General features: G+C 61.1%; 1 protein-coding gene across 2 annotated transcripts in view; it reads right to left on the reverse strand.

The window, feature by feature from the left end:
• Positions 1-3,360: 3,360 nt before the first annotated feature.
• ADAMTS7 (ADAM metallopeptidase with thrombospondin type 1 motif 7) overlaps positions 3,361-26,831 on the reverse strand; it is a 52,723-nt gene continuing 29,252 nt past the window's right edge. For both annotated transcript variants that reach the window (XM_055098540.3, XM_063596868.1), the window contains exons 9-24: positions 21,848-21,992; positions 21,154-21,246; positions 20,593-20,738; positions 19,035-19,204; positions 18,578-18,711; positions 17,545-17,665; positions 16,037-16,281; positions 15,614-15,755; positions 12,612-12,738; positions 11,602-11,815; positions 9,867-11,273; positions 8,741-8,893; positions 8,113-8,286; positions 7,886-8,032; positions 6,577-6,739; positions 3,361-3,733 (exon numbers count right to left, since the gene is read on the reverse strand). In XM_055098540.3, the coding sequence (XP_054954515.2) occupies positions 3,576-3,733; positions 6,577-6,739; positions 7,886-8,032; positions 8,113-8,286; positions 8,741-8,893; positions 9,867-11,273; positions 11,602-11,815; positions 12,612-12,738; positions 15,614-15,755; positions 16,037-16,281; positions 17,545-17,665; positions 18,578-18,711; positions 19,035-19,204; positions 20,593-20,738; positions 21,154-21,246; positions 21,848-21,992 (3,739 nt within the window). In that variant the 3' untranslated portion in view covers positions 3,361-3,575. The remainder of the gene's footprint in view (positions 3,734-6,576; positions 6,740-7,885; positions 8,033-8,112; positions 8,287-8,740; positions 8,894-9,866; positions 11,274-11,601; positions 11,816-12,611; positions 12,739-15,613; positions 15,756-16,036; positions 16,282-17,544; positions 17,666-18,577; positions 18,712-19,034; positions 19,205-20,592; positions 20,739-21,153; positions 21,247-21,847; positions 21,993-26,831) is intronic.

The following is a 26,831-nucleotide window of genomic DNA, read 5'->3' on the forward strand; positions in this document are numbered from 1 at the left end:
TGTTGAACCTGTGTTAATACTTTCGTACACTTTCACTACAGTTTATATTTTTATAGGCTATTTTCTCAAGGTGTTTCTAGATTCCACATATCTACTTTATATAACAAGTTCTTATGTTATGTGTGTGACTCCCTTGTGTGTATCTGTGCCAGCCTCAGCCTCCGAGTTGCTCTTCCCTCTGGCCCTGACTCTCACTGACTCACCGATGTGATGTGCGGGCCCACTTCTTACCCCAGGTAGCCTCGGGCGCTGCCTGTAGTCATGCTGACAGCTGTACAGTAGCCACCAAGACTGCTGACAGCTGGAGACGGTTCTGGTTTCAACTACGGTATATTGATATCGGAAGTATTCTAGACAGATCCTCAGTTGGGTTTTCTAGCTACATGTTTGTATTGCACAGATCCCCACATGCCATCCTATAGTGTTGTCTTCCTGTGTGTTCCGGGGCTTCTGGGCAGCTGGGCCTGCCCGGGGAAGTCCTTGCAGGTGGGAGGCCATACAGAGACCCAGTGTGTGCCACTGAGCGTCCCACCGCTGCTGGGCAACTGGAAGACTGCAGGGGGCGCCAGGTGACTCTCTCCTTTTATATCACAGCAGCTCCTGTGCTGACCTTCAAGTTACGTTTTGGAACTGTAATACTAAAGGAAGAAATAAACTACTAATTTGTATAATATTCTGCTTTGAAATTCAGTTATAGTCACTGGTGATGGGGCTCACCCCAAGGGCTTGGAGGGTGAGGCAGGGCTTATTGGTGTTGCGGGGGGCGAGGAGGGGCTCTCTGACCTTCCAGCCTGGCGTTTCTGGGTGTCTCTGCCCTTGGCTCACCCTGGGGCGGGTGTGTCAGGATGCCTTTGCCAGCAGGGGCAGCCTTGGGAGGCCCCAAGAACCATGGCCAAGCTGCAGGTGTGGGCTGGGGGCACTGAGGTGGGAAAGCCGGAAGCTGGAGACTCCCTGTGTCCGGATAACCCCCCGCCCAGCCACAAAGAACAGGCATGCCTCCTTCCGCCAGCTGTGCCATGCCCTGCCTGAGTCACAGGCTTGTTTGTCTCCTGCCTTGGCTGACAGCTCAGGCCCAGCTGCCACTGGGGACACCCCCAGTCATCAGTGGAAAACACCCAAGAATGATGAAGACCAAAGGGGTTTCCATAGGGGTGTTTCGGGGTGGCTCCAGCAAGGATTCCCAGACAGGGCAGGCCAAGGCCTGGCAGGCTTTTCTCTTCTGGGGACATGGATTCAGTGAGGCTGGGGTTTCCTGGAGTCACGCAGCAGAGCAGCGGCGGCAGAGCTGGGACAGGGACTGGCTCGGTGTGTGGGTCAGGAGCAAGTCGACAGGCCCTGCTCCCCACCCCTTGGAAGGGAGTGCCACCAGGGGCCGTTCTGACTAAGGCCTGGGAAGCCGTGACTCAGAGCGTGGGTCCCCAGGGTCTCTTTGGGCCAGCCGGGCTGCTGCAGACAGACAGGAAGCACGCCTGAGGCTCCTCCACCCTCGGGCAGCACAGCGGGGCTGGGACTCACGCTAGCTTGCCCGGCAACTTGCTTTCCTGCGTGAACTCTGGCAGGCTGCCCTCTCTGTGCAAAGCCACCACTGGGACCTGCTTGGGGCCCTCTCCCTCTTCCACCTGCTCAGGGTGGCCTGGAGCTTGGAGGTGGGCAGTTGAAGCCTAGGATGGGCCTGTGTCACCAGGGCATGTGCCCTTGGGCCAGGTACTTCCTCTCAGAGCCTTGGGTTCCTCCTCTGAGGATCGGGCTTGTTGGTGTGAAATGAGGTGAGAATGTTGAATTGGGGAGCAGCAGGACACGCACCTGCAGGCAGCTGCCGTGGCCATGCTCCCTCCCTCCTTTCCAAGTCCTGGGACAGACGCTCATCGCCGAGGGGTTCAGCCTCTGTTACTGTTTCTTGGTCTCAGCCCCTAAGGAGTAATTTTATTTTATTTTTTTTTGTGTGAGATGGAGTCTTGCTCTGTCGCCCAGGCTGGTGTGTAAAGGTGCGAACTCAGCTCACTGCAACCTCCGCCTCCCGGGTTCAAGCGATTCTCCTTCCTCAGCCTCCCAAGTAGCTGGGATTACAGGTCCCCATCACCGCACCTGGCGAATTTTTGTATTTTTAGCAGAAATGGGGTTTTGCCACATTGGGCAGGCTGGTTTCAAACTCCTGACCTCAGGTGATCCGCCCGCTTCAGCCTCCCAAAGTGCTGGGATTACAGGTGTGAGCCACCACGCCCAGCCAGGAGTGATTTTCAGTGGTGTCCCCTCCATCCCCAGCATACACCCAGCCCTAAGTGGCCGCGGCTGCCACATGCAGGCTCCAGGGCTACACTCGCCTTTCGTCCAGGGATGTCATACGCTGGAGAGTAGAATGTGAGAGGTGACCCCTGTAGGCTGCAGGGCGAGCTCTCTGAACCTTAGTGTCCCCCACCTGGAGAAGGGGCGTAATACCTTCCAGGGGGAGGGCTGAGGAGGAAATTGTCAACGGCTGAGTCTAAGGCTCACAGCCAGAGGCCAGGGTGGGATCCAGGGCTGGGCCTGGGCCTGGGGGGACAGTCCGCCCCTTCCCCAGCCTCCCGCCCCTGGCCAGGCCAGGACGCTCTTCAAAGTACCTTCATGCCCATCTGTTCCCAGCTGTGGGCACCACTGTCTGGCTCCATGGGACTAGATTTTATGGGAGGGGAAGGGGCTGTGGGTAGGCAGGTGCCAGGTGCTGGACCACAGATCAGCGTGGTAGGAACCTGTAGCTGGGGCTGGTGGTGGGAAAGGGGCCACCCTGAAGCAGTGACAATTAGCCCAGCCCTATCTCTGGGCACAGAGATGAAGGGACACGTGGGGACACAGTAGGGCACAGCTGGCCAGCCTGCTCTTCCCCTCTCTGCCTGCTTTTTGCAGAAGAGTCAACAGATAGAACAGACAGGGCCAGGGAGGTCCCCATGGGGGCCCCAGTCCCCATCACTCCAGAGGGCAGTCCCTGCAAGTGACAAGGTGGGCTCGATCCCTGTGGAACAGGTCTCTGAGGACCACAGAGTGGGGACCCAGGGAAGGCTGGGAGCCTGAGCTGGAGGCAGGCAGCAAGTAAGGGCCAAGCTGTGCCCCTGTCCAGAAGACCTTCCTGCCCCCAGAACCCCACCCTCTGCAGACAGCCCTCCCTGGGGAGCAGCCCCCCAGCTTCTGAGGCCTTCCGTGCCTCACCAGATGCCATGCGCTCATGGACTCATTTTCTACGCTGCCCCCTGCAGATCTGTCCCAGAGGAGCAGGTGAGAAGCCGCGCCTGCCGAGGTGCTGTGGCGGTGGAGTTTTGGGCAGAGGGGTGGGGGGAAGAATTTCTCACTTTTAAGATTCTCCAAATCCAAGACGAAGTCACGCTGTGCTTTGGAATGGTAGATGCTCATTTATGTAAAATCATAATAAATGTTACACAAACTGTTAGAATAAAAAAATACCTTTTTTGAGGGGGAGGAGCTCCCCAGCCTGCCGCTGGGTAGTGAGAGGGGGTTAGCACCATTAGGGCGCAGGGGGCGGGAGCTCCGCCACAGCCCGTGGTGGGCACTGAGGTCTGTCGGTCGCTCTGTGCATCCTGGTGCAGTCAGCGGCGGGTGACCCGCTGATGGCCTCGGGAGGGGGCGCCGTGGCTGGGTGGAGAGCACGAGCGGCAGCACTGGGTGCGGACAGTGGGCAGCTGGCAGCGGCCCAGTAGGCGCAGCGTCTCGCAGAACCCGAAGGACAGGCGGTCCCGCTCACAGCCTGGAGTGGCGGGGGCAGAGAGGCATCAGAACCAGTAGTTTGGGGTACCCAGAACCTGGCTCCCTACGCCAACCACCTTAAGGAGGCTCCAGCAGTTCCCCACCAGAGAGCCCCGGTTTCTGGAGCGGCTCCCGAACCGGAGTTGCAGGTCTCCAACTGTTGCTGTCTCTGTCCCACCTACTCATGGCCAACCCCAGGACTCGAGAACGGGCGCTGCTGGGCTGAGGTTTCTGGAGGAAAGGTCCTGAGACCCCACCCTGACCCCCTCAAATGCCTGTTAAAGAGCCTGCCCAGGGCGACGCCCTGCCACCCCATCTCCATCCTTGCTCATCCCTGGTGTTCCCGGACAGATCCTGGCACAGAACTGTGGTCCCGGGGCCTCCTGCCAGCCTGCAGTGGCCTCTGCCCCCGACTCCCGCTACCGCCCCCTGCTCCAGTGCATCCGTCCTGCCAGGCCTCCATGACCACCTCCAGCCACAGGGGCTGTACTCAGCCTCGGGTTCTGAGTCACAGGGTCCCATCTCCCAGGCCAGCCTCCCACTTCTCAGGTGGGCCACGAAGCCTAGAGTGAGTGGGCCTTACAGGCCGTCAGCGGAAACCAGGGACTGAGCCCAGCCTGCTGGGGAGGGAGGCCAGCTGCAGGCTCTGCTTGTCAGGGCTGAGGCTTGGCTGGGCCCTCCTGCCCCGTGGTTATCAGAGCTATTTTGGGAAGTGGCTTGTTTCCAGCCTCCTGGCCTTGCTCCTGATGCCACTGCCACTGCTGACAGCCCCCAGCTGCCACCCGGGCCCTGCTTACTCCAGCAGACCTCCCTGGGGAGGAGGAGCAGGAAGGCAGCAGCCAGCCCTGGGCCTGGGACATCCCCCAGGCCCGGCAGAGGGCACGAGGCAGCAGGCAGGCTCCTCCACCCCAGCTCCAGGCAGAGCTCCAAAGTGCACATCTGCAGGCCTGCATCCTGGTCGCCCGGGGTGACCTCAGACAAGCTGCTTCACCTCTTGGGCCTCAGTTCCCTCCTCTGTCAACCCCACCTCCACAGCAAATGGATGTGGCCATGCTGTGTCACTGCAGTGAGCACACACACACGCGTTTCCCGGCTTTCCACATGTCCCGCCAACTGTCCCACAGACCAGCAGAACATCTGGGAATTCCAGGTCTCCAAGTCCAAGACACCTTCCCAGCCCCCCTCCACTGTTCACTGATGGCAGATAACTCCTCACTTAGGACAGCTTCTAGTTCAGCCACCTAACCAGCCCCCATAGCCCACTCCTTGCAGCCCACTCACACCTGCCCCTGGGAGACCTTGCAAGCCCAGAGCCTCCTGGGCCATCCGTCCTTGGTTCTAGGCCCCCAGGGGCCTCAGTTTCTGTTCTCTGCCCCATCTGGTCCTCCCCCACTGGGATCATAACCACCCCGCTCCCTGTGGCCAGCCCTAGCCATGAAGGTGAGAGACGTGGTGCCAGCACCCAGCTCAGGCAGCACATAGGAGTGCTCTGAGATGCTGGCTGGGTGCTCTGAGGACAGGCAGGACAGGGTGGGGGCACTGCCACTGGACCTTGAGGTAATGGGGTTTGAGGCAGGAAGGCCACCCCTGCCAGAGGCAAGGTAGCGAGGCATGGCAGGGGCCACTCTGAGCCTGAATGAGGGCTGTCCAGGAGCTGGCACAGGTAGAGAAGGCAGCGTTGGACAAGGGGAGAAGGCAGACCGGGGAGATTGCAGGGGGCCCTGAATGCCAGCGTGAGTGCCCTGGCTGAGGACTCTGTCCTAGGGGCAGGGAGCAGACAGCCAATAGCACAGGGGACACAGCTCTTCACGCCACGGCTTCTGGATTCCTTAGACTGGCAGGGTCAGCCCCAGGCCCTCTCCCTGACCTTGCAATTGGGGATGACAGTGGCTGTGGGGGAGGGGAAAAAGCCGCCTTCCCTGAGCACCACCTGGATGCCCACGCAGTGCTGCGTGCTTCATGCCCAGACCTCATTTATGCAAGGATGGGGCTTGGCAGCCCCTTTATTCAGCACATGAAGGCCCTGAGAGGAAATGGGAGCCCAAGGCCACACAGCTGGTGAAGGGAGCCTAGGTGACACTCCAGGGCCACCCCGTTTCCTGCCCTCAGCACTTCTGGGAGCAGCTGGGGCTGCAGGAAGGAAGTATATGACTGTGTGTGTGTGTGTGTGTGTGTGTGTGTGTGTCTGCGTGTATGTGTGTGCGCGCGCGCACACGCGCTGGAGGCGGCGGCGGGGGTGTCCAGAACCACCTCTACCTCAGGCCCTTCCACCAGGACCCAGCTGGCCAGGAAACCCCCCACCACTGGGATTAACAGGACCCTGGAAGGGAAGACCTTCCTGCCTCAAACCCCATTACCTCATTAGCAGGACCCTGGAAAGGAGGCCCTTCCTGTGGTTCCATTGCTCACTCTAGGCAGTCCTCTGGCCAGGGAATGGACAGGCCAGGGCTGGGGACAGGGACTCACCCAGGCCCAGTTTTCACACAGCCTCAGGGACATCCCTGGTCTCACTGTGGGAAGACTGAGACCTAGAGGAGAAAGAGCTTACCCAGGTTCACACAGCAAATCAGGGGCCAGGGCCACTCCCTCTACTCCCCCAAGGTCAGACAGCTGCCTATGGGATGTTGTGTGGCCGGGACTCCCCTTGACTGACTCCCAGCACGGCCCAGCCTCCAGCATGGCATCCTGTGGCATCAGAATTTTCAGTGGCCATGTGGCTCCTGAGCCCAGACTACAGATGGAACCAGCCAGTGCTGTGGGCGCAATGGTTTGACGACCCCATTTCCCCATCACCCTCCCCACCCCACCTCACTTCAGCAGGGAGCCTGGGGTCAGGGGACTCACGGGGAGGCTCGACGGGCTCACAATCCTCGGTGCCACACGGCCGGGAGCTCTCAGGCCAGGCCTCGTGGCCACACTGGTCACTGTCTTCCTCGGGCAGCCCTGTCTGGGTGTTGACACACTTGACCAGGCGCCGCTGGACGCCACCACCACAGGGGGCTGAGCACTGGGGGGAGCAGGGGAGGAATGAGTGTCTCCAGGGCCAGCCCTAGCAGTGGGGGCAGGGACACCTCCTCTGGGAAGCCGTCCCTGCACCCTGTGCCTGACTGGCCTGGCCTTGCTCCCAGCCGCCCCCTCAGTGCCTCCTGGAGCACCTGGTCCCATTCCTAGAGCCCACTTGGTGCTGGAACCCCACTCTCACTTGTGGGATCGGCTCCTGCAGAGGGAAGGGGCGTGAGAACCGTGGGACAGCCCTCCGGGCTGCAGGGCAGTGAGCCCCTCACACAGGACATGCCTGAGAAGCCTGGGCAGGGGCCCCGGGATGGGGCCCTGATGCAGCAGTGGGCAGAGACGTGGGCGAGACACCGCTGTGCCCGAGGGACAGGGCAGAGGACCTGCCGCAGCCCATGGGCAGGAGGGCAGGAGACAGTTTCACAGCCGGGGCCCAGCCCGCCAGGCTTCGTTGTTATCAGCCCTAAACATGCGCTGAGTCTGTGCCAGTGTCATGCTGTGCCCGGCCCTGTGTTTCGTTGCGTTCCTTCATTTAATCCTCCTGACCCTCCTCTCCTAAGCTGTTCCAGTTTTACAGATGAGAAAACAGTGACCCAGCAACGCAAAGCAACCTGCCCAGAGTCACTCAGCAGCCAGTCGGACAAAGATGCAAACGCTGGCCCAGCTGACTCCAGGACCCAGCTCAGGGCCCAAATCTGAGATTTCTGAACCCCTCAGTTCCAAACAGGCCCAGCAGAAGGTGTCCTGCCCATCCAAGGCCCCTCTTACGCCCCCTTCTGCCGCTGGCCTTTGCCGGGCTCCCTGGCCCCCTCAAGCTCGTCATTCCTGCCTCAGACTTCACACCTGATGTCCCTTCGATCCCTGTCCTTGGCATCACTGACTCCTCCCTCAGGTCTCAACCCCAGACCCCTCCTCGGAAGGCCTTCCCTGACATCACAGCACACGTGCCCTTTCCTTGTCTGTTTCTCCCTGGCAGGTGTGAGCGCCAGCATGGCAGGGCTTCGTCCAGTGACTGCTGCATGTGCAGGGGCCACAGAGAGCCTGGCTCACAGCACACACTCCACAGCTCCTTCACCCAACCCAAGACTGACCAGGCGCCACCAAGCACTTGCTCCCTGCTCCTCCCCGCAGCCCGGCTCACCTGGCCCCAGGGCCCCACCACCCACTGCGTGCAGGGGTGGGTGTTGCAGGGCCGGGTGCTGTTGGGTCTCAGCGCCTCCTCACAGAGGCCTGGCTCCGGGCAGGTGACTAGACGCTGCTGCTCACCACCGCCACAGGCCTCGGAGCACTGGGTGGGCAGGGAAGGAGTCAGGGCACAGCCAGGGTCTGAGGGCGTCCCCTCCCCCCAACTCAATGCCCAGGCCTCACCTCCCTCCAGGAAGACGTGTACCAGCTGAGGCAGGGTTGGGCCCCGCAGGGCCGGTGCGCAGGCGGCTTGGCAGGCCCGGGCTGACAATGGAAGGGCCGCAGTGGCCGGAGGTCCCGTGTGTCCACACACTGCACGTCCCGCACTGAGGAACCTCCGCCGCAGCTGCGGGAGCACTGGGGATCGAGAGACGTGTATGGACACATCCCCATGTGCAGGCCCACAGGCGTGACCCCGTGAGGTGTGTGGCGGGAAAGGCATCAGGCCCACGCCCCAGCCCGGGGGAATATCTGAAGAACCCCAGCGAGAGGCCAAGGCTGGCAGGCCCCAGGCAAAAGGTGGCATGGCCAGGGGCTGCCATGGGCTGGGACAGACAGAGAAAGGGAGGAACAAAGGCAAGCTGGTGAAAGACAAGTCCAGATGGGGTCAAAGATACAGAGGAAAGGAGACAGGCCAAGCCAGACAAAGATGAGAAGACTCCCAAGAGATTCAGAATCCGGTGCGATCGGGCACACAGATGTGCAGCCTGGGGCCCTCCCCTTCCCTGCTGCTCTCAGAACACAGGCCGTGGGGAACCAGGGCTCCACCCCATGCCCTGGGAATGCCTGTCCTGGCTCCATCCTCACGCACCTTACTCCAGTTGCCTGAGTGCCAGGTGGCACAGGGCCGCAGGTGGCAGCGGCGGGCAGGCTGGGGCCGGCCAGCGGGGGCGCAGTCCTCATCCCGGCCGGAGCTACAGCGCACCGGCCTCCAGACCGCACCCAGGCCACAGGTGGTAGAGCACTGCGGGGCAGAGACCCGTGAAAGCCAGGCAGATCCCATCCTCGCCAGGCCTCCACAGCCAGGAAACTACCCACCTAGGCTAGCAAGACCTCAGCAAGACAGGAGACCTCAGCAGGACAGGAGACCTCAGCAAGACAGGGGCCCTCTTCTGGGCCTCAGTTTCCTTATTTGCAAAATAGGCTCCTCCACCCACCTCCCAGGAAGACCATGAGAATGAAAAGTCAAATCCCCCCAGCAAGCAGCCGTCCCTGCTCACATGGGACAAAGGGCCTGTGTTCCAGTGTCATTGGTGCAGAGGTGGGGGGAGGGGACCCTGTGGGCACCCCTGACCAGCTATCCTGACCAGCCTCGTCGCTTCCCAGAGGCACCAGGGAAGGAAGGCTGGGTCCTGGTACCAGCAGCCAAATCGCTGGCTATCCCCGCGCAAAACAAGCCCTGTGGGCCTCAGCCTGCCCCTTCCCACCCCAAAATTAGGGATCTGAACAGAAGCTTCCTTCTCCTGCAGTGACCATCTGGGGACCCAGGGAGGGGCACTAGCCAGCTTCTTTCTGGCAGCTCAGACCCCTGCAGGTCACTGCCAAAGGAGGGTGGAGCCACTGAGGGCGGAGCCAGGTGGCAGTGGGCTGAGCCCAGCCTGGAGAAGCCAGGTCCAGCCTCAGGGAAGCCGCTGCCTGCTGGGGAGGACTGGGCCTGGCGGCCACGCGGGGACCCTCCCCACTGCACAGCTGTCTGAGCCAGCTCCATTCTGAGGCGTGCTGTGCTGCCAGAGTGTGCCTGCTCCTGCCTTCCCTGAGGCCCTCTGTGCTGCCCAGGAATGGGCCCCAGGTCCCCTCATTCCCCTAATCCTGGGAACCCCTGCCCCAAGGAAGGCGAAACAGACGGCACCTGTGTCCCACTCTGCTCATTTTCAGACGAGGAAACAGCCACCAAGGTCCTGTGCAAACTCCCTGCCCGCCCAGCCCACACCACTTGCCTCGCTCCAGTTTCCCGCTTGCCAGCTGGCGTTCCTGACAACCAACGGGTCCGCGGGGGGCCCCGCTTCAGCCAGGCTGGGAGCCAGTGGCTGGGTCTCAGGGGCTCTGTGGCTGTTGGCGGGGCTGTCCCAAGCTGGTGTGGACAGCAGCCTAGAGCTCAGGGGCACCTCAGGGCTGAGGGACTCAGGCTGGCCCTTGGGTCCTGGGTTCAGGGCAGGCTCAGGCATGTGCCCGAAGCCAGTCAGGGTTGTGGGGAGGAAGGTCCCCCACACTGCCACAGTCTGCAGGTCCCATGAGCCTGGTCCTGGGGTTGGGAAGGTGGGAGTCCCCGGCTCCAGGGAACTGTCCCTGACCTTCATCTCTGGCAGAGGGGCTATGGGAGGAGGAAGGAGAGAAGCCACCCCAACAGTGGGCCACAGTTCACTGTCCACAGGCCCCAGGCCACCCTCCAGAGCTGGCTCCCAGGCCACTGTGCCTCCTGTCCACAGCTCCGCCACGTTGGGACTAGGAGAGGAGTGGGTGCTGCCAACAGGGGACAAAGGGGGCAGCGTGGAGCTGGGTCTCGGGGGCAGGTGGGGTGCTCCGCGGCCCTTGGGTTCCTCATCATCCTTGGAAACCTCATTGGTCCTGTCCCGCCATGGAGGGGGCAGCTGGCTCTGGCTGTCCTTGCCAACTGGGAAATCATTTTGGCTCTCAGGGGTGGCAGGTGTCTGCAGGCCATCAGTGGAAACCCTGGGCCAGGACAGGCTGGGGAGCCCAAGATCTGGGGCCCCTATGGGGGTGTCTTCCTCAGGCAGGAAATTGATCAAAGGGTTCCCAGGGGTCTGCTCTGAGGGTGGGGGTGGGGAGCGGCCGGTCTGGCTGGGCCAAGGGCTCGGGGACCAAGGTCCCAGTACCCCCTCCTCCTTGGCTGCAGGAGGCTCTGTGGCAGGCACGGGGCTACCCGTGGAGGGCGCAGCAGGATGGCTGTGTGGTGGGGGTGTCCGGTCCCCTGTCCCCGCCAGGTCTAGATTGGGCTCCTCAGAGGGCCCGTAGGACAGATCCTCGTGGAAGTTGATGAAATTGTAGTCGTAGTAGAAGTCGTCCACAAACACGGGCCCCGGCAGGTCCAGCTCTGGAGCCTCCTCCTCAATGGCGTTGCCCATGGTGCCTGGCTTGGGTGATGAGGCGGGTGAAGGGCGTGGGGCCAGGTGGCGCGGGATGAAGTCAGCCTCATTGAAGAGCTCGTGGCTGGAGGAGCCGCTGCCTGAGCCTTCAGGGCCCAGTGTGCCCAAGGGCCACCGACAGAGTGGCAGAGAGCAGGTGACTTCGCTGGCTGGCTGCTGGGCCTCGTCACAGGGGACACCGGTGTCATTGGTGCAGAGGACATTTCGGCGCTGAGTGCCCTCCCCACATGTCACTGAGCACTGCAGGGGAAAGCCAGGGTGAGGGGCTTACCCTGGGAGGCAGGCTGCCAGGGGACGCTGGGGCAAGGCTGGGTAACTTGTCCACTGCCCGATGTCAGAGTGGCAGAGACCCCAGCCAGCCCTCTCTGGCCCTGCCCAGCTCAAGGCCATGACTGTGGCCATGCTTGCCAGGGGCTTCCTGATCCCTGAGGCTTTAGAGTCAGGGGCTGGACCCTGGAATGCCCAGGCTCCCTCCCACCCACGAGGGCTCCAGGAAGGCTGTCCGCCTCCCTGTAGCCGAAGACCAAGGGTGGAGCTGAAGGTCAGCCCCCTCCCATCCCACACTCACCTGAGACCAGTTCCCCACAGCCCAGGTGGCCGGACAGGGTACATGGCGGTTGCAAGGGGTTTCAGTAGGGGGCCGGGGAAGGTGTTCACAGGCAGGTGGCTCCAGGGCGCTCTGCTCATCCAGCCCCACGCTGCGGATGCAGAGCACGGCCCGGCGGGAGAGGCCCCCAGGCCCGCAGGAGCTGGAGCACAGCTGCCACTCACCTGCCCACCACCTGGCAAGGGCACACAGGTGGCATCAGTGTGGCATCAGACAGGTGGCCTGCAGGCTCACCAGCAGGGAGGGCCAGGCTGGGCTTCCAGGCCCTCGGCGTTTGGGTAGAGCTGGGACTGAGGCCAGTGGTTGATTCTCCAGAGCTCCAAGCTCAGGTAAGTGTCCTGCCCTCAAAGCCTGGTGACATGGCACAGCCCCTCCGCTCCTGCCAGCCTCCCCTCAGGAAAACTGAGCATGACCTAAGGCCTGTTTCCACATCCAGGGACCCAAAGAGGAGGACCACAGGTGTCCAGGCTGGCCTAGGCTGGGGTGAGGGGTGACCGGGGGTTGGGGCTTCAGCCTTGGGAAGAGAATAAAAGCCCGGCTCCCTCTGCTCCTCCCCGGGGCCTCCAGGGACCCAGATGTAGGGACCTGTGGCAGACCCAGGATGCCTGGGGGTGGGGAGTTGGTGGGGGATGGGGGTGGGGAGTTGGCGGGGGATGGGGGTGGGGAGTTGGCGGGGGATGGGGTGGGGAGTTGGCGGGGGATAGGGTGGGGAGTTGGCGGGGGATGGGGGTGGGGAGTTGGTGGGGGGGATGGGGTGGGGAGTTGGCGGGGGGGATGGGGTGGGGAGTTGGCGGGGGGGATGGGGTGGGGAGTTGGCGGGGGATGGGGGTGGGGAGTTGGCGGGGGATGGGGGTGGGGGGATGGGGGTGGGGAGTTGGCGGGGGATGGGGGTGGGGAGTTGGCGGGGGATGGGGTGGGGAGTTGGTGGGGGATGGTGGTGGGGAGTTGGTGGGGGATGGGGGCGGGCTCACCTGGCAGGGCAGGGCTGCTCGCTGCACTTCCTCTGTTGGTCATCGGGCCGGCCCAGGGGGTCACAGTGCTCCTCGTCCACGGGCCCTGCCTGCCGCTCCAAGCAGTACACACTCTGCCTCTGCACACCTAGGGGCCACGGGGCTCAGCCTGGGACTGGCACCCAGGTGCCCACCGCCCAAGACCCAAAGACACCCTCTCTGCCAGAACCCTCCCAGAACAGCGCCTTACTGCCCGTGTCAGGATGCCTTACTGCCCATGTCAGGATGAAGGCAGACCTCCACCGTCGCCTCCTCACTGTCCTCCTGGTTCTCACCCACCCCCTCTCCTATGTAGCCTCCCCTCTGACTGGAGGGGTGGCAGAGTGTGGATTTTTAGTGGGTTGGGTGCCCAGACCCTCTGCATCCCAGCTGAGACGCCTGGGCAGCTCATTTGGCCTCTCTGAACCTCAGTGTCCTCCTCTGTGAAGTGGGAGCAACAATCCTGCCTCCTCCATGTCCTGGAGGGAGGACTGCGTGTGTTCTTGCATGTGCAGGCTCGGCCCGTGCCCGGCACATCCTAAGAGCTCGATCCTAACAGCTGCTGTTAGCATGCAAACCCAGCCGTGGCTCCTGCCACCCTCCCCTCAGGGAAACTGAGCATGACCTGAGGCCTATTTCCACATCCAGGGACCCAAAGAGGAGGACCACAAGTGTCCAGGCTGGCCCAGGCTGGGGTGAGGGGTGACCTGGGGCTGGGGCTTCAGCCTTGGGAACAGAATGAAAGCCCGACTCCCTCTGCTCCTTCCCGGGGCTGGCTTGGGTGATGAGGCGGGTGAAGGGCATGAGGCCAGGTGGCGCGGGATGAAGTCAACCTTGTTGAAGAGCTCGTGGCTGGAGGAGCCGCTGCCTGAGCCTTCAGGGCCCAGTGTGTCCAGGGGCCACCGACACATCATCCCACCATCCACACCCTTCCCAATGGCTCAGAGAACCTCTGGACAAGAAATGGGGCATCAAGGGGCAGCCCCTGCTCTCCATCCCCACACCAGGCTTGGCACTGCTCCTGTCCTTCACACCCTCTGTCACTGCCAACCCTGGGGCCTTTGCACAGCCACGCTCCTCACCTTGGACACTCACTTCCATACTGCCTGTTGAGGCCCAGCTGCAGGACCCCCTCTGCTGGTGGCTCTGCCTTCTCTGCTCCACCCCCTGCCCCATGGTCCAGACAGTAAGTTGTCCCTCCCCTGAGCTGCCAGTCCCACATCTGTCCCCCTCTTTCCTCACCAACAGATTCTGATTTTGTTCAAGACAGCAGTGGGACCTGCTGAAAACACACCCCACTGACGCTCCCTTGCAACTAGGGGGGTCTGGGACACAGTCCTGGCTCGGGAGAAAAAGGCACAAGTCCCTCGCTGGGAGTCAGCCCTTTCCCCTCTTCTTCTTCCTGCCCAGAACACTGCAAGAGCCCTGGAAGGGAGGACACCATCTGTGGCAAGCAGGAGTGGAGGGGAGGCTGCTGTGACAAGGACGGTGCGGCTGAGGGCCAGTCAGCTCCAGGTCCCGCCAGCTTAGACTGTGCACCTGGGACTTCCTGCCTGAGACAAAGAACCCCTGTCTGTTCCAGCCACCACAGGGCACTTGCCTCTGCAGACGCTCCTAAGTGGTCCACCTGCGAAGCAGCCAATTTGCTGAAAGACAATTCCCCAAATGTCTAGTGCTGCAAGTGTATTTGTTGGTTTTCAAGTTTGTCCAATTAAAGACACCTGTATTAGGCCAGGGGCAGTGGCTCACACCTGTAATCCCAGCACTATGGGAAGCCAAGGCGGGCAAATCACCTGAGGTCAGGAGTTCAAGACCAGCCTGGCCAACATGGTGAAACCCCATCTCTACTAATAATAAAAAAATTAGCCGGGCATGGTGGTGCATGCCTGTAAATCCCAGCTACTCGGGAGGCTGAGGAAGGAGAATCGCTGGAGCCTGGGAGGCGGAGGCTGCAGTGAGCCGAGATTGCGCCATTGCACTCCAGCCTGGGCAACAGAGTGAGACTCCATCTCTAACAAATAAAATAAAATAAAATAAAATAAAATAAAATAGCAAAATAAAATAAAGACAGCTGTATTAGATAAAATGGGTTTCCTAGCTTTGGAAGGTATCTGCCCAGTTCTCCATTTTCACTTTTTCATCATAATAGCATTTGAAGGAATGCTCAAATGTCTGTATCTCAGATTCCTGATTCTGAGACCCTGAGGATACTGAGTGTCAACAATGGGAAGACTGAGGGGAAAAGGGGAGAACTAAGAGACAAAGGGGGAAACTGAGGTGTGGGGAGATCAAGGAACGGCAGGGGAGACCAAGCAGAGGGAGGAAGACCGAGGGGCGTGGAGGGGGGACTAGGGGGCTGGGGGGAGACCAAGGAATGGTGGGGGAGACCGAGCTGTGAGAGGAGGACTGAGGGGTGTGGCGGGGGTACTGGAGGGCTGGAGGGAGACCGAGGGATATGGTGGGGAGACCGAGGGCTATGGGGGGAGACAGAGGCATGGGGGGAGACTGAGGAGTATGGGAGGAGACGGAGGGGCAGAGGGGAGACTGAGGAGCAGTGGGGAGGAGACAGAGAGAGAGGGGACTGAGGAGCATGGGGAGAGAGGGAAATTTGGGGAGGAAGAGTCAGAGTTAATGAAATTGCCCTACTTTTTATAAATAGTTTAGGGAAATAAGTCAGTGTGGTGAGGGGCCACTGGACTGGTCTATCGAGGGGGAGCTGTGTCCCCTGGAGGGAGAACGCCAAGAGCTGCAGCACACTGAGCACGCGCCGCGAGCCAGCACCCACCTGCCTCATCCATGTACCCTCCCAGCGGGCCTGGGACACAGGGCAATCGCTAGCCTCATCTCACAGATGGAGAACTGAGGCTCAGAGAAGCAAACTTCCAAACCCGTGGTGGCCCAGCAGTGAGCTGGGAGCTGAAGCCAGTGTCCCTGTCCAGACACTAAGCCCCTGCTGGTGGGGCTGTGCCTGCCCCACTTCTCACCTCTGCCGCAGGTGACTGTGCACTTGGTCCAGGGCCCATAATGCCAGGAGAACTCGGGCGGTGGGACCTCGTCGTGGCCACCTGCCTCCTTGTGGATGGTGTACTCGTAGTGTACCCCGGGGTTGCTCTCCTGGAACAGCAGCTGGGTGGGCAGGCGGGGGCCCGTGAGCACGAGGTGTCTTCTCCATCCACCCAGTCCTAAAGGAGCTGACCCCAGCCACCTCTGTGAACTGCAGCTACAAGATTGGGCCATTTTAAAGATGGGGAAACTGAGGTAGAGGCCTCAGCAGGAGGGTCTGGCTCAGAGCCAGGCTCTGTGACTGAACCAGGGCTCACTCCTCCAGGACAAGACCTGCCATTTAGGGTGCTGGGCCTGGGGACTCCGCCTCTGCTCCCCCCGCCTGGGCCTCGGGAGGCAGACACCTGGATCCAGACAGGCTCCTTGGTGGGACCCGGGGACGTGAGGTTCTCCCAGTTGCCCCTGCGTGCATATGTGAAGGTGGTCCCTGCCACCTGGTAGTCCCCGTTCCACTGGATGGTCCAGCCACCATTGAGGAAGTACTTCTCCGGGTCCTCGCTCCGCAGTGCCAGGAAGTTGGCAGCCTCGGCAACCTCCTGGATGCGGATCTCGCGTGCGCCGGCTGGGATCAGCCCCACGTCCACATACCCTGTCAGCCAAGGGTTGTGCATAGGTTGTGCCCAGGGTAAGAGGGTTGCTTATCCCCACCCGCTCCCCTCATATCTCTCCCCACTTGCCTCCGCCTGCTGATGCCAAAGATTTCGCCATTAGCTTTAAAGTCTGAGCTCCCTAAATTGCTCGGATCTGTCTTGGGTCACCAAAACCTCGCAGAGGTGCCACAAATCCTGACCCCCTGGCCGTGCCCCATCACTCTTCTCTTGGGGACCTACACTGGTCTCATCATAAGGCTGGATCCATCCCCTACTCTAAGGGCCGGCTGGCATCTTCTTTCTAAAAAAACCAAAGTTCCCAGGCCTTTCTCCTGGGACACCCTCCTCATCCCCATGCGGCCTGCTTTTATTCATTCACTTCCATCACACCCATCACGTGCCAGGCACTACTCTCAGCACTTCACATGTGTAAGCTCATGGGTAATGGCCCTATAGCATAGGTACTATTGTTATCCCCATTTTAGAGATGAGCAAAGTGAGGCAGATGGGGATAGTAACGTACATGAGTGTCCTGCTGCGATATGAGCAGCCTCCACAGCCAGTGCTTTATCCACCAAACTGCACTGCATCTCTGGGAGAAAATCTAAGCTTCTCAGCCTGGCACTCAAGGCCCCATAGCTGGCCCTGCCTTCCCTTCTTGCCTCCAGGCTCTGGCACAAGCTCTTTCCTCCATTTGGAATGCCCTTTCCATCTCTTCTGAGTTTTATGATTCAGCTCAACTTCCGCCTCCTGCAGGAAACCTTCCCTGACTTCCCCAGGCCAGGACCTTCTTCCTCAGTGCTCCCACAGCCCTCTGGGCCTCCCTCCACTGCACTGGTCACACCAGAAGGTTCTGTCCCCCTCCAGGACTAAGCGCTTCACCTGCATGTCCCCATCACCTAGCACACAGTCAGTACTTGAGCAACGTGTGCAAAACAGACCGGAGATGAGGACACGGAGCTGGGGTCTCAGAAGCTTCAGGAGGAGACTACCATTCTTTGGAAGGCCCAGGGGCCACACACAAGCCAGGTTGGCCCTATCTGGGATGTCTGGGACAGGAGGACTCCCCATGGGGACAGGTCTCTGTACATGGGCCAGGGGTCCCCTGACTCCTGCAAGAATCCACCCCAGCAAGGCTTCCCTGCTTAGCCATCTCCAGGCTGGGTGGGGGCCACGAGGCCAAGGACAGGGGCCCAGGGGAGATGGGGAAGGGGCCACCAGGTGAAGAGCACACCCCTCCCCACAGCGGTCCCACCCCATACCCAGGCCCTCGGCCTCCTCGAAGGTCCCGCTCACGGTGTGGCAGGTGGAGCCGTTGCCGTGGCACACGCCACAGCGGTCCTCCATAGCGCCGGAGTCAATCTCGAAGTCACAGCCCACGTTCTGCAACACACGAGGAGGGGAGGGCCCTGGTGCTGGCGGCCAGCCCTCTGTGGCCCCAGCCCCGGGGCCAGCCAGAGTCAGGAGAAGAAAGCTGGGAGTTGGGGTCGGGAGGCCTCTCTCTGGCCCTGCCCCACCTCAGCTGTGCCTCTGACCCAGGTGAACTTCTCTACCTCCCTAAGCCTCAGTTTCCTCAGACGTGAGACGGGGAGACCCACCCCTCCCTTAAAGGCATGTCATGAGCATCACAAGAGACAAGAGAAGGGAAGAGTTCTGCAAAGGCTGCGGGCAGGCAGGGGATCTGACACGCCACGGGCTCCTGAGCAGCGCATGCAGGGAATTTCAACGTCAAAGGCACTGGGGGTTGGCACCTCCCTCCTGGTCCTCCTCGGATCCCAGGCCTTGATACCCAAGAGGCTTAGAGGGCAAGAAGCAGGGACAAGTAGGTGGCTGGGGACATGGGCAAAGAGGAGAGGCCGTCATTGTTATTAAAAATAAGAATAGAAATTGTTACCACACACTGAGGGCTACTCTTCGCAGCTCAGAGCCCTTTGTGTCACCTATGCCACCTCATTTAACCCCTTCTATCAGGGAGCAAACCACTGCCTGTGGTCAGCCAGCCAGCAAGAGGTCAAGCCACTGCCTGAGCTCCGATTTCCTGGCTGGGGCGGTGCTGGTGCAGGCATCCAGGGAGACACAGGGGGCGAGGCCTGACTGGGAGGGTCCCTAGTGCCAGGAGGCGTGGTAGGGGCTTTGCCTTAGAGGTCATAGAGGGTACGGGCTGGGAAGCCCGATGGTAGAGCATGGGGAGGGTGGCCCAAGGAGGATCAGGAGGGACCCAGGAGAGAACCTGGGGCCCGCCAGTGGGGCTGGGGGCAGGCAGTGCTGGGAGAGCCTCTTCCTAACCAGGCACACCTTACAGATGCCGTTGATGCAGAGGTCCCGGCTGGCTCGGACCTGGTAGCAGGGGGTGCCATCGACCACGGCGTCCCGCAGTTTCTCGGCAAAGTACTCATTCGCGGGCCGGCAGTGCAGCTCACAGGGGTTCACTGGGGGCCCAAGTAGAAGAGTCATCAGCCACAGCTGGGGTGGGAGTATGGAGGCCACCAGGAAGACCCCTCCGTGACACACATCCATGGCAGGCTGGAGGCTCCCAAGCAGCACAAACATGCTGGAGGCTCCGGCTGGGCTGGTAGCTATCTGCAAGGCTGCAGACTGGGGAGCTAGGGGCGAGCAGCAGCCCCAGGGGACAGTGGGAGTGGCCCAGGCTTGGGGTGGAGACTGGGTCTCCTGCTTGCATCACAGGGTAACCTTGGACCCACACACCCCCAGCCCTCTGAGCCTCAATGTCTCCATGGGGGGCAGCACTCACCGTCATTGACCACAGGCACCCATGTGTGCAGCTGGCCCTTGTAGAGCATAGCGTCAAAGTGGCTGCACTGGACGTGGCGGAAGGAGGGGCGGCCAGCAGGGCAGGCCTGCAGGTTGCAGAGGCGGAAGCGCTTCCGCTCACCCACACAGTATCTGCCTTTGTATTTGGGCCTGTGGGGAGAACCGGGGTGGGCCCCAGTGAGGGCCCAGTGAGTGCTACTGCGTGGCCACAGCCCAGAGCAAGCAGCTTCCTCCTGCACCCACACCCTGAGATCCCTGTTGCCCAGCTTTGTGCACGCTGCTCCCCTCCCTTGGGCTGCCCACCCTCTGGCCCAGACACACTCTCCCTGTTTGTAAGGACCTGTGGGGAGGTGGCAGCAGGAAGCCTGAGCTCTGCCCCCAACCTACAGTGTGACTGTGGGCAAGTCTTCGGCTACCCTCTGGGCCTCAGTTTCCTCATGTATAAAGTGGGGTTGGGGCTGCTTCTGCAGAGGGCTGTTGAGAAGCTGGGACAAGCTGCAGGCATGACTGGCACTGGCTGGAGGGACTGCTCCGAGTCTCCAGCCCATGAAACCAGCATCCTAACGAGCCCTTGAGTCCTCAGCCTTCCTCCTGGTGGCAGTACCCCCAGCCCGGGTCTAAAGGAAGTGCCTAGGGCCCCAGCCAGCTGAAAGGTCTGACCTAGCACAGCTCCTGAAATCCTCCGCATCTAGGCCAGGGTCGCTGGCCCCCACCCAGCTCAGACCTGGAGGCCAGGAGGCAGGGAGGGGCACAGGCCAGTCTTGGGTAAGCGCAGGGCCCTGGGTGGGGCTGGCTGTGAACCCCATGCCTGCCCCGGGTGGCCTCCTGAAGTGAAGATCAGCCGGGTAGTGCCTCGGTCTACAGTACCACTGGCCTCTGCTTCTCACCAGATCTTCACACCCCCTGCACCCCCCCGTTTAGATGGGGAAACAGAGGCCCAGAGAGGTGAAGTCGCTCACCTCAGGCCACCCCTTCAGTGCTGTCCCATCCTCCCAGCTGCTCCGTCTCATCTCAGAGCTTTGTTGAGCCTCTGAGGCCACCAAGCCCCTCCCGCTGAGTGCCCACTACAGATGAGCTGCAGGGCTGAGGGCCTGGCCTGCATAAACTGCATTTGCCCCTGACTACAACTTTACTGGATGGGTACTGCTATTATACAGACGGGGAAATGGAGGCCCAGAGAAGGGGTGAAGAGGAGATTCGAACCCTGAGCCATCTAAGGTCCAGGGCCCATGCTCTTCCCCACTGCCCTCTCCTGCCTCCTTCCAGCCAGCAGCTGCTTTGCCATGTGGCCTCTGATGAGTCTCTCTAGTCTCTGGGCCTCAGTGTCCCCCTCTCTGGAAAGGGGTCAGAAGTGGGGACCCTGTCAGCCCCCAGAACACTCCTTGAAAGTGACTTAAGGTGGCCTGGACACTCGGACTGACCATTATCAGGACACTTCTAAGAGCCAGGGGCTGGGACAGAGCCAAGCTCCTGCAATCGGCTGACTGTTTGGGTCCCTCTGTCCCATTGCCCAAGGGCACCCTGGGCCCCACACTCACGTAGGCTGCGTGCACTGCCGCTCGGCACTCTGTACGCCCACGCCACAGCTCCGTGAGCAGATGGACCAGGCGCTCCAGCCAGACCAGCCACCATCCACAGCCTCGGGCCGGAAGCCCACAGGTACGCACTCCCCATTGAGACACCACTACTGAGACAGACGGAGGTAGAGCCACCCCACCCCCAAGCCTATCAGTCATCCTCACCCTAGTGAGAACAAGGTGGGTGGGAAGGCTGCGAAAGGCACAGAGGGGAAGGATGGAAGGTGAGAGAGGCACCCTCACAATCATCACAATAATCTGTGACCCAGGCCACATGGAGGAGCTGAGCGGGGAGTAAAACAGCCCACGTGCTGACTCAGTTGAAGACACCCTGGGGAATCATGGAATCAAGCCCTGGCCCCAATGCCTCCACTTTGCAGATGGGGGCTTGGGCTGCAGAGAGCGTGGGGCTCTGCTAGGAGCACAAGCAAGACTGTGAGCCGGGGCTGACCCCAGGGCCTGGTCACAGCAGGAAGTCTGGCCTCTCACACACCCACTGCCGGGACTGGGGGCACCCCCTACCTTATTCTCCCCACACCGGGTGCCGTCCACGGCTGCATCCAGCTTGGAGTGACAGGTGGTCCCCACAGAGCACCAGAGTGTGTGGCAGACATTCTGCGAGGAGGAGGGCATGGGCCATACCCTCACACCCTCCCCAGTGCCGCCACCCACCCTGTCCCCCTCCCTGTCCCCAAGGGTCCCCTCGGCACCCCTCCACATGGCAGGGGCCCACAGACCCCCAGAGCTTCCTTCTTGTGTGTCTGCTCCCACCTTCCTCCCCGGACCATGTGGTGGTGTGGGGCGCCCGGGGCTGCACTGCTCAGAGCGGTCCCCAGCTGTCCACACCTCTCCCGGCCCAGCCCCTCCTCTGGAAACACTCCTGTTAGAAGATCACTTCAGGCGATCTTCGCCAGGATAAACAGACCCTCTCCACAGGGGTTCCTTTTCCCTCTTATAAGCCAGCTCCAGAGAGGGGAAGGGACTTGCCCGAAGGGTCACAGTTGGTCCATGGTTGACCCAGAATTCAGAGCTGGGTCTGTGGCCGCCCATCCCTGGCCTCTCCCACAGGCCACTTGACGTCTCACAGTGTCACTTGGGGGCGCAGCCCAGGCCAGGAGAGATGCTCCCAGGCTGGCATCCACGGGCTGGTGAGAGCTGCCCCCTTAGCCCTCCTGCCGGGTCCCCACACCCCCACACCCACACCGGCCCCACTCACATCCATGTCCTCGCAGAAGGCAGAGTAGGCCCCGTACTGGAGGCGGCACTGGTGGCTCACATCATAGAGGACGCCAGGCGGCACCGAGGGGAAGTCGATAATGTCCTTGGCAGGAGGGTCGTCCAGGCACAGGCCCCACCCACGGCTAAAGATGGGACGGGAGGATGGAGGGGGGCGCAGCCTGTGAGACCCATCAGAGAAGCCTCGGTGGGGCCGGGACAGGAGGAGAGGTGGGAGGGGGCACAGAGCCCTACAACTGTAGGAAACTCCAGCTCCCCGCTCGGCTCAGCCAATCCTCCACCTGCAGCCAGCAGCACAGGCCCTCCCGGCCTCTGTCATCTCACCTCCTGAGCACTCCAGCTGGCTAAACAATCCCAACCCCAATCCCAGGCCTCTGCACACGCTGCCAGGGCCCTTCCCTCGGAAGGCCTCCTGGACCGCCAAGCCGTCATGTGGCCCTGCTCTCCGACCCTGCAACCTCCGTGTCTGAGCCCAGACCCTGGAGCCAGGCCCGACAAGGATCCGGAAAACATCACATCACAGTTGACACAACAGAGCCTCCGACGGCCCCACCCAGGCAGAGACCTCGGGTCATCTGTGGAAAGGCGAGGTCTGGAAAGCAGCCCCTCCCCTGGGAGAGAGCCCAGGGCAGCCATGCCTGTCCCGTTTCCCCCACCCCCCGACAGGGCTGGCCTCCGGCCTCTGTCATACCCTATCTACTCCTGCCTTCCTCCAGCTGGCATTCCCTGGCAGCGGTAGCAGGGAAACTGGCAGACACAAGCAGGCGCCATCTGTGTCCACCACACACTCCTGCTGCTGCGGTGTGGCGAAGACAAGGCTGCCCAGACACAACACCATGAGGCAGGAAGCATGGAAGCAGGGACCCTGGGGAGGGTGGCCCAGGCCCTTCTGGCACCCGCTTCTGCCCCTGCCTCACTCTGTACAACCCTCAGGCATGCTATTGCTTCTGGGACCAGTGACCAGCCTGCTGCCCCTGCTGGACCTTAGGTGGCCACCACTATGGCTTAGCAGCAGGAGTGCCCTGGCATGCTGACCACGCTGCCCATGGCTCATTGCTGTCCTGGAGGAACTGGAGGAAGGTTTGGGGCCTTCTGGGGGCAGAGTGGCTGGGGAGAATTGAGCCACACAGACTTGCAGGGCTGGGGATGACCCAGGCAGCCACGACTTGGGCAGAAACAATGGAGGGAGGCAGGACCCGCGGGACCTGGGGCCTCTAGCCAGGCAGAGGAGATGGGGAGGCACAAACCCTCCAGTTCTCCAGTCTGGGTGGCCTCAGGGCAGGTGGCGCCAGGACAGAGGGTCAGGATGAGCATACAGTCCTGATTGGGACAGGCAGGGGGTTGCACAGGGAAGAAGGGCAAAGGTGATGGATCCTGGAGTCCAGCAGGGAGAGAAAGAGACACTCCGAGATGTGGAGAGGCTGGGAGAACACGAAAGGGTCAGGAAACAGGGCCAAGACCACTGAAGGCAGGTGTGGAGAGAGGCTGGGAGGGTGGATCAGACCATGGACTCCCGAAGCCCTGATTTCAGAGGAGGGGGCCTGGCAGCTTGGAGATCCAGGGTGGAGTGGGTGTCTGCATGGTCTCCTAAGTCCCCTGACCAGTGACAGGCCCCCGGCCCTGCCCAGAGCTGTGAAGAAGAAAGCCAAGGTGACCAGACTTCTACTGAGAACCCTGGAATCCTCCTGGAATCACTCAGACTGCCCATGCTGGCTGGAAACAGATCCTCTAACATGGGCGTTGGCAGATGAGCAGCTGCTGGATGCAGTCCTAGTGCCCAAGATGACCACGTGCCAGGCTGGTCCAGGGTGCTGGGGGCATACCCTCTCATTTGCTCCTCACAACATCCTGGGCAGACTCTACCATCATCTCCCCTCACGCACTCAGGGCCCATAGGTCACTGGCCCCGGGTCGCACAAGAGAGATGTGATGGCCAGGATCTGGAGCCAGGCCCAGGCTGCCTGCACCAGGCTGTGTCTACTCACTGGGCTACCCCCAGTGCAGGGCTCCTCCCATTCAACCGCGAGCCTGGCCTCAAATACTTCACCCCACATACAAGTTCAAAACCATGGCAGTGAGGCCTGGCGGGGAGAAAGGAGTGTCCCAAGTGCTCCTGCGGCTTGGGGCTCCCTGAGCCTCCCTGGGCATGCACCCGGGGCAGAGTGTCAGTGGCGGGTGGTGGGGTCAGCTGGCCCTGGGCTCCCTCCTTCCCGCTAGCATTCTGTGGCTCGAGGAGGTAGACTGGGGGCTCACCCATCCCAGCCAGGGGGTCCTCTGACCCAGGGGCTGACGGGTCCAATGCACCTCATCCCAGCACCAACAGTCCCTGGGCTGCAGCTCAGCCCTTCTGCTTCCTGGCTGCCCCAGTGCTGACTCGCTGCACATGTGGCTCCTGCGGGCCTGCTGTTGGGCAGCTGAAGCCACAACAACCTCTCAGCCCACCCTGGGTGTGTGGGAGAAGTCGGGAGCATGAGGCGACCCTCACAGAATCCACTGCGAGAATCAGGCCAAGGTGCTGTCTTGGGAGTCAGAAACCCAAGTTCTACTCTTTGCCTGGCTGTAGATGCTGTGTGGGCTTGGGCCTTCACGTCCTCATCTACAAGAGGCTGATCCCAAGCTACAGGGGTATAAATAGCAGTGTCTTCTTGGGAAAAATCACACAGGCGGCCGGCAGCCAGCCCTTCCTTCCTCTGGCAGGCTCACTGCCAGGTCCTCTGCGCTGCCGACACACCCGGATCCCCAAACCCGTGAGCCCTTCCCCTCCACGCCCCTCCTTAAGCTAATTATAGCGGGGCTGGGCAGTCCCACAAGAGGTCAAAGGAGACAGTAGGTGACTCCGGTCAGAAGCCTCACTCTCACCTTGAGACTGCAAAGAGCTGCCTGCCACTGACAGGAGAGACCTGTGGGCCCGCTCCCCTGGCCACCCCTGGGATCTGGTCATGGAGTCACTGAATGGGGGGTCCACGGGGTGAAGTGAAGGACCCCACATGTGACCCAGCCTGCCTCTCTCCCTGTAGAAATGCTGGCTTTGAGGAAAGCAGGGACCAGGGCCTCCCCTCCTCCCCACCCAGGTCCAAGTTGACACTGGTGAAATGCTGTGACCTCTCCCCAGGGTCCCTTAAAGCACCTGTCAGTCCAGAAAGGTTCTTAGAGTTCTTCAGGTCAACCCTCTTGGACAAGCTCCAGAAGCTACCCTCCAGCGCCCCCCCACCACCTCCTGAGGGTTCTTCTGCCCCACCCTATACTCGCATGGCCCCAGCCTCTGCCCAGCCTGCCCTCCACTTACAGCAGCACCCTTCTTCCTCGGCGTGGAAGCTGGCCTTTAGAAGGCAGGCTCCTTCTCCGAGTCACTGTTCCTGACCCCAGGAGGGCTTGGTGCCCCTCTCCCCATTCCTACAGACCCACGAGGACTGCATGCCTCAGTGCCAATCATCCCCAACTGTCATCTGTCCGTCTCCCCCCGCTGTGAGGGCCTGGAGGACAGGCACCTGGAGGTCTGTCTCCTTTACCACGGTCCCCACACACAGGGCCTGATGGACATGGAGTCTGTGGACACAGCAAGAACGAGTTTGGATTCAGCCCTGTGGGTCTACCTGGCTGGATAAGCATCTATATGCAGGAAGCCAAAGGGATTCAGGACCAGCCAGGATGAGAGGGTGGTCTGTGAGTGCCTCTGCGACGCCCCCAAGTCCTAGAAACACTGCCTGACCGTTTGGCACTTTCGGTGAATCTCACTCATTCTGTCCCCCAACCTGCTTGGGTGGGGCCCATCCTCTCTCTCCTGTCCCATCCCCAGCAAGGAGACCAAAGGCTGCAGGCTGGAAGACAGGCTGCTGCCACCCTCCCCACCTCCGCACACCCTCTTCCTTCCACCTCCTGGGCCTCAGGAGGGCCCTGCTGCCTGACTCCCAGGATGCAAAGGTGAAAGTGTGAAAGGACCTTGGGAGGATGGGGTTCTTCTTCCTCCCAAACACCCCTCCATTGGGGAGGCACGTATTGCTCTGCTTCTGTCTGGCTCTCCCCGGTGCCAAGGCTCTGGGAGGCCCCGGCTGGCTCTGACTCTCACCCTGTCCTCCCACCCTCACCCCAGGCCCCGAGTCAAGTCCCTCAAGCATTCCAGCAGCTGAATGAGGACAGAGACTTGTCTGTCTGTCTGTCTGTCTGTCCTAGAACCAGGCTGTTGGGCGGCACCCTGGGTCGGGGCAGCTGGGAACAAGCCCTGGGGGTGCTGTGGGGGCAGCTACTATTCTGATTTTCTGAAGCCATTCTCTCATTCTCTGCCTCTCTCTGGGGAAGGAGACACACCCTCCTCCCCACCTTCAGGCCACTTCCCTGGTTCAAGTCCATCCCATCTATCACTTGGTAACAGTGGAAGGAATAGTAACGAGCGTGCGTGAAATGCTTACTGTGTGGCAGGCACTGTGCTAAGCACTGCACGCGTTTTCTCACTTATTCCTCGTATCACATGCACAAGGCAGGCCCATCATCATGTCCATTTTTTGAGGCTTAAGAGCTAATATAACTTGTCTGCCAACACAGGTAGAAGCCTGGGCCACAGTCTAGGTTCTTTTTTTTTCCCCAAGATGGTCTTGCCCTGTCGCCCAAGCTGAACTGCAGTGGCGTGATCTTGGCTCACTGCAACCTCCACCTCCCAGGTTCAAGCAATTCTCCTGCCTAGCCTCCCCAGTAGCTGGGATTATAGGCATGCACCACCACACCCAGGTGATTTTTGTATTTTTAGTAGAGACGGGGTTTCACCATGTTGGCCAAGCTTGTCTCGAACTCCTGACCTCAAGGGATCCGCCTGCCTCAGTCTCCCAAAGTGCTGGGTTTATAGGTGTGAGCCACCGTGCCTGGCCAGTCTAGGTCCTTAACCACCAAACAAAACTCTTCTCTGCTTCCAATCCCAACCCCCACCCCAGTACTCCCTCTTCCACTGGAGGCCAGCATCCTTGCTCTTACAT

The sequence above is a fragment of the Pan paniscus genome, chromosome 16 (genome assembly GCF_029289425.2).
Source record: "Pan paniscus chromosome 16, NHGRI_mPanPan1-v2.0_pri, whole genome shotgun sequence".
In the NCBI taxonomy this organism is placed as follows: domain Eukaryota; kingdom Metazoa; phylum Chordata; class Mammalia; order Primates; family Hominidae; genus Pan; species Pan paniscus.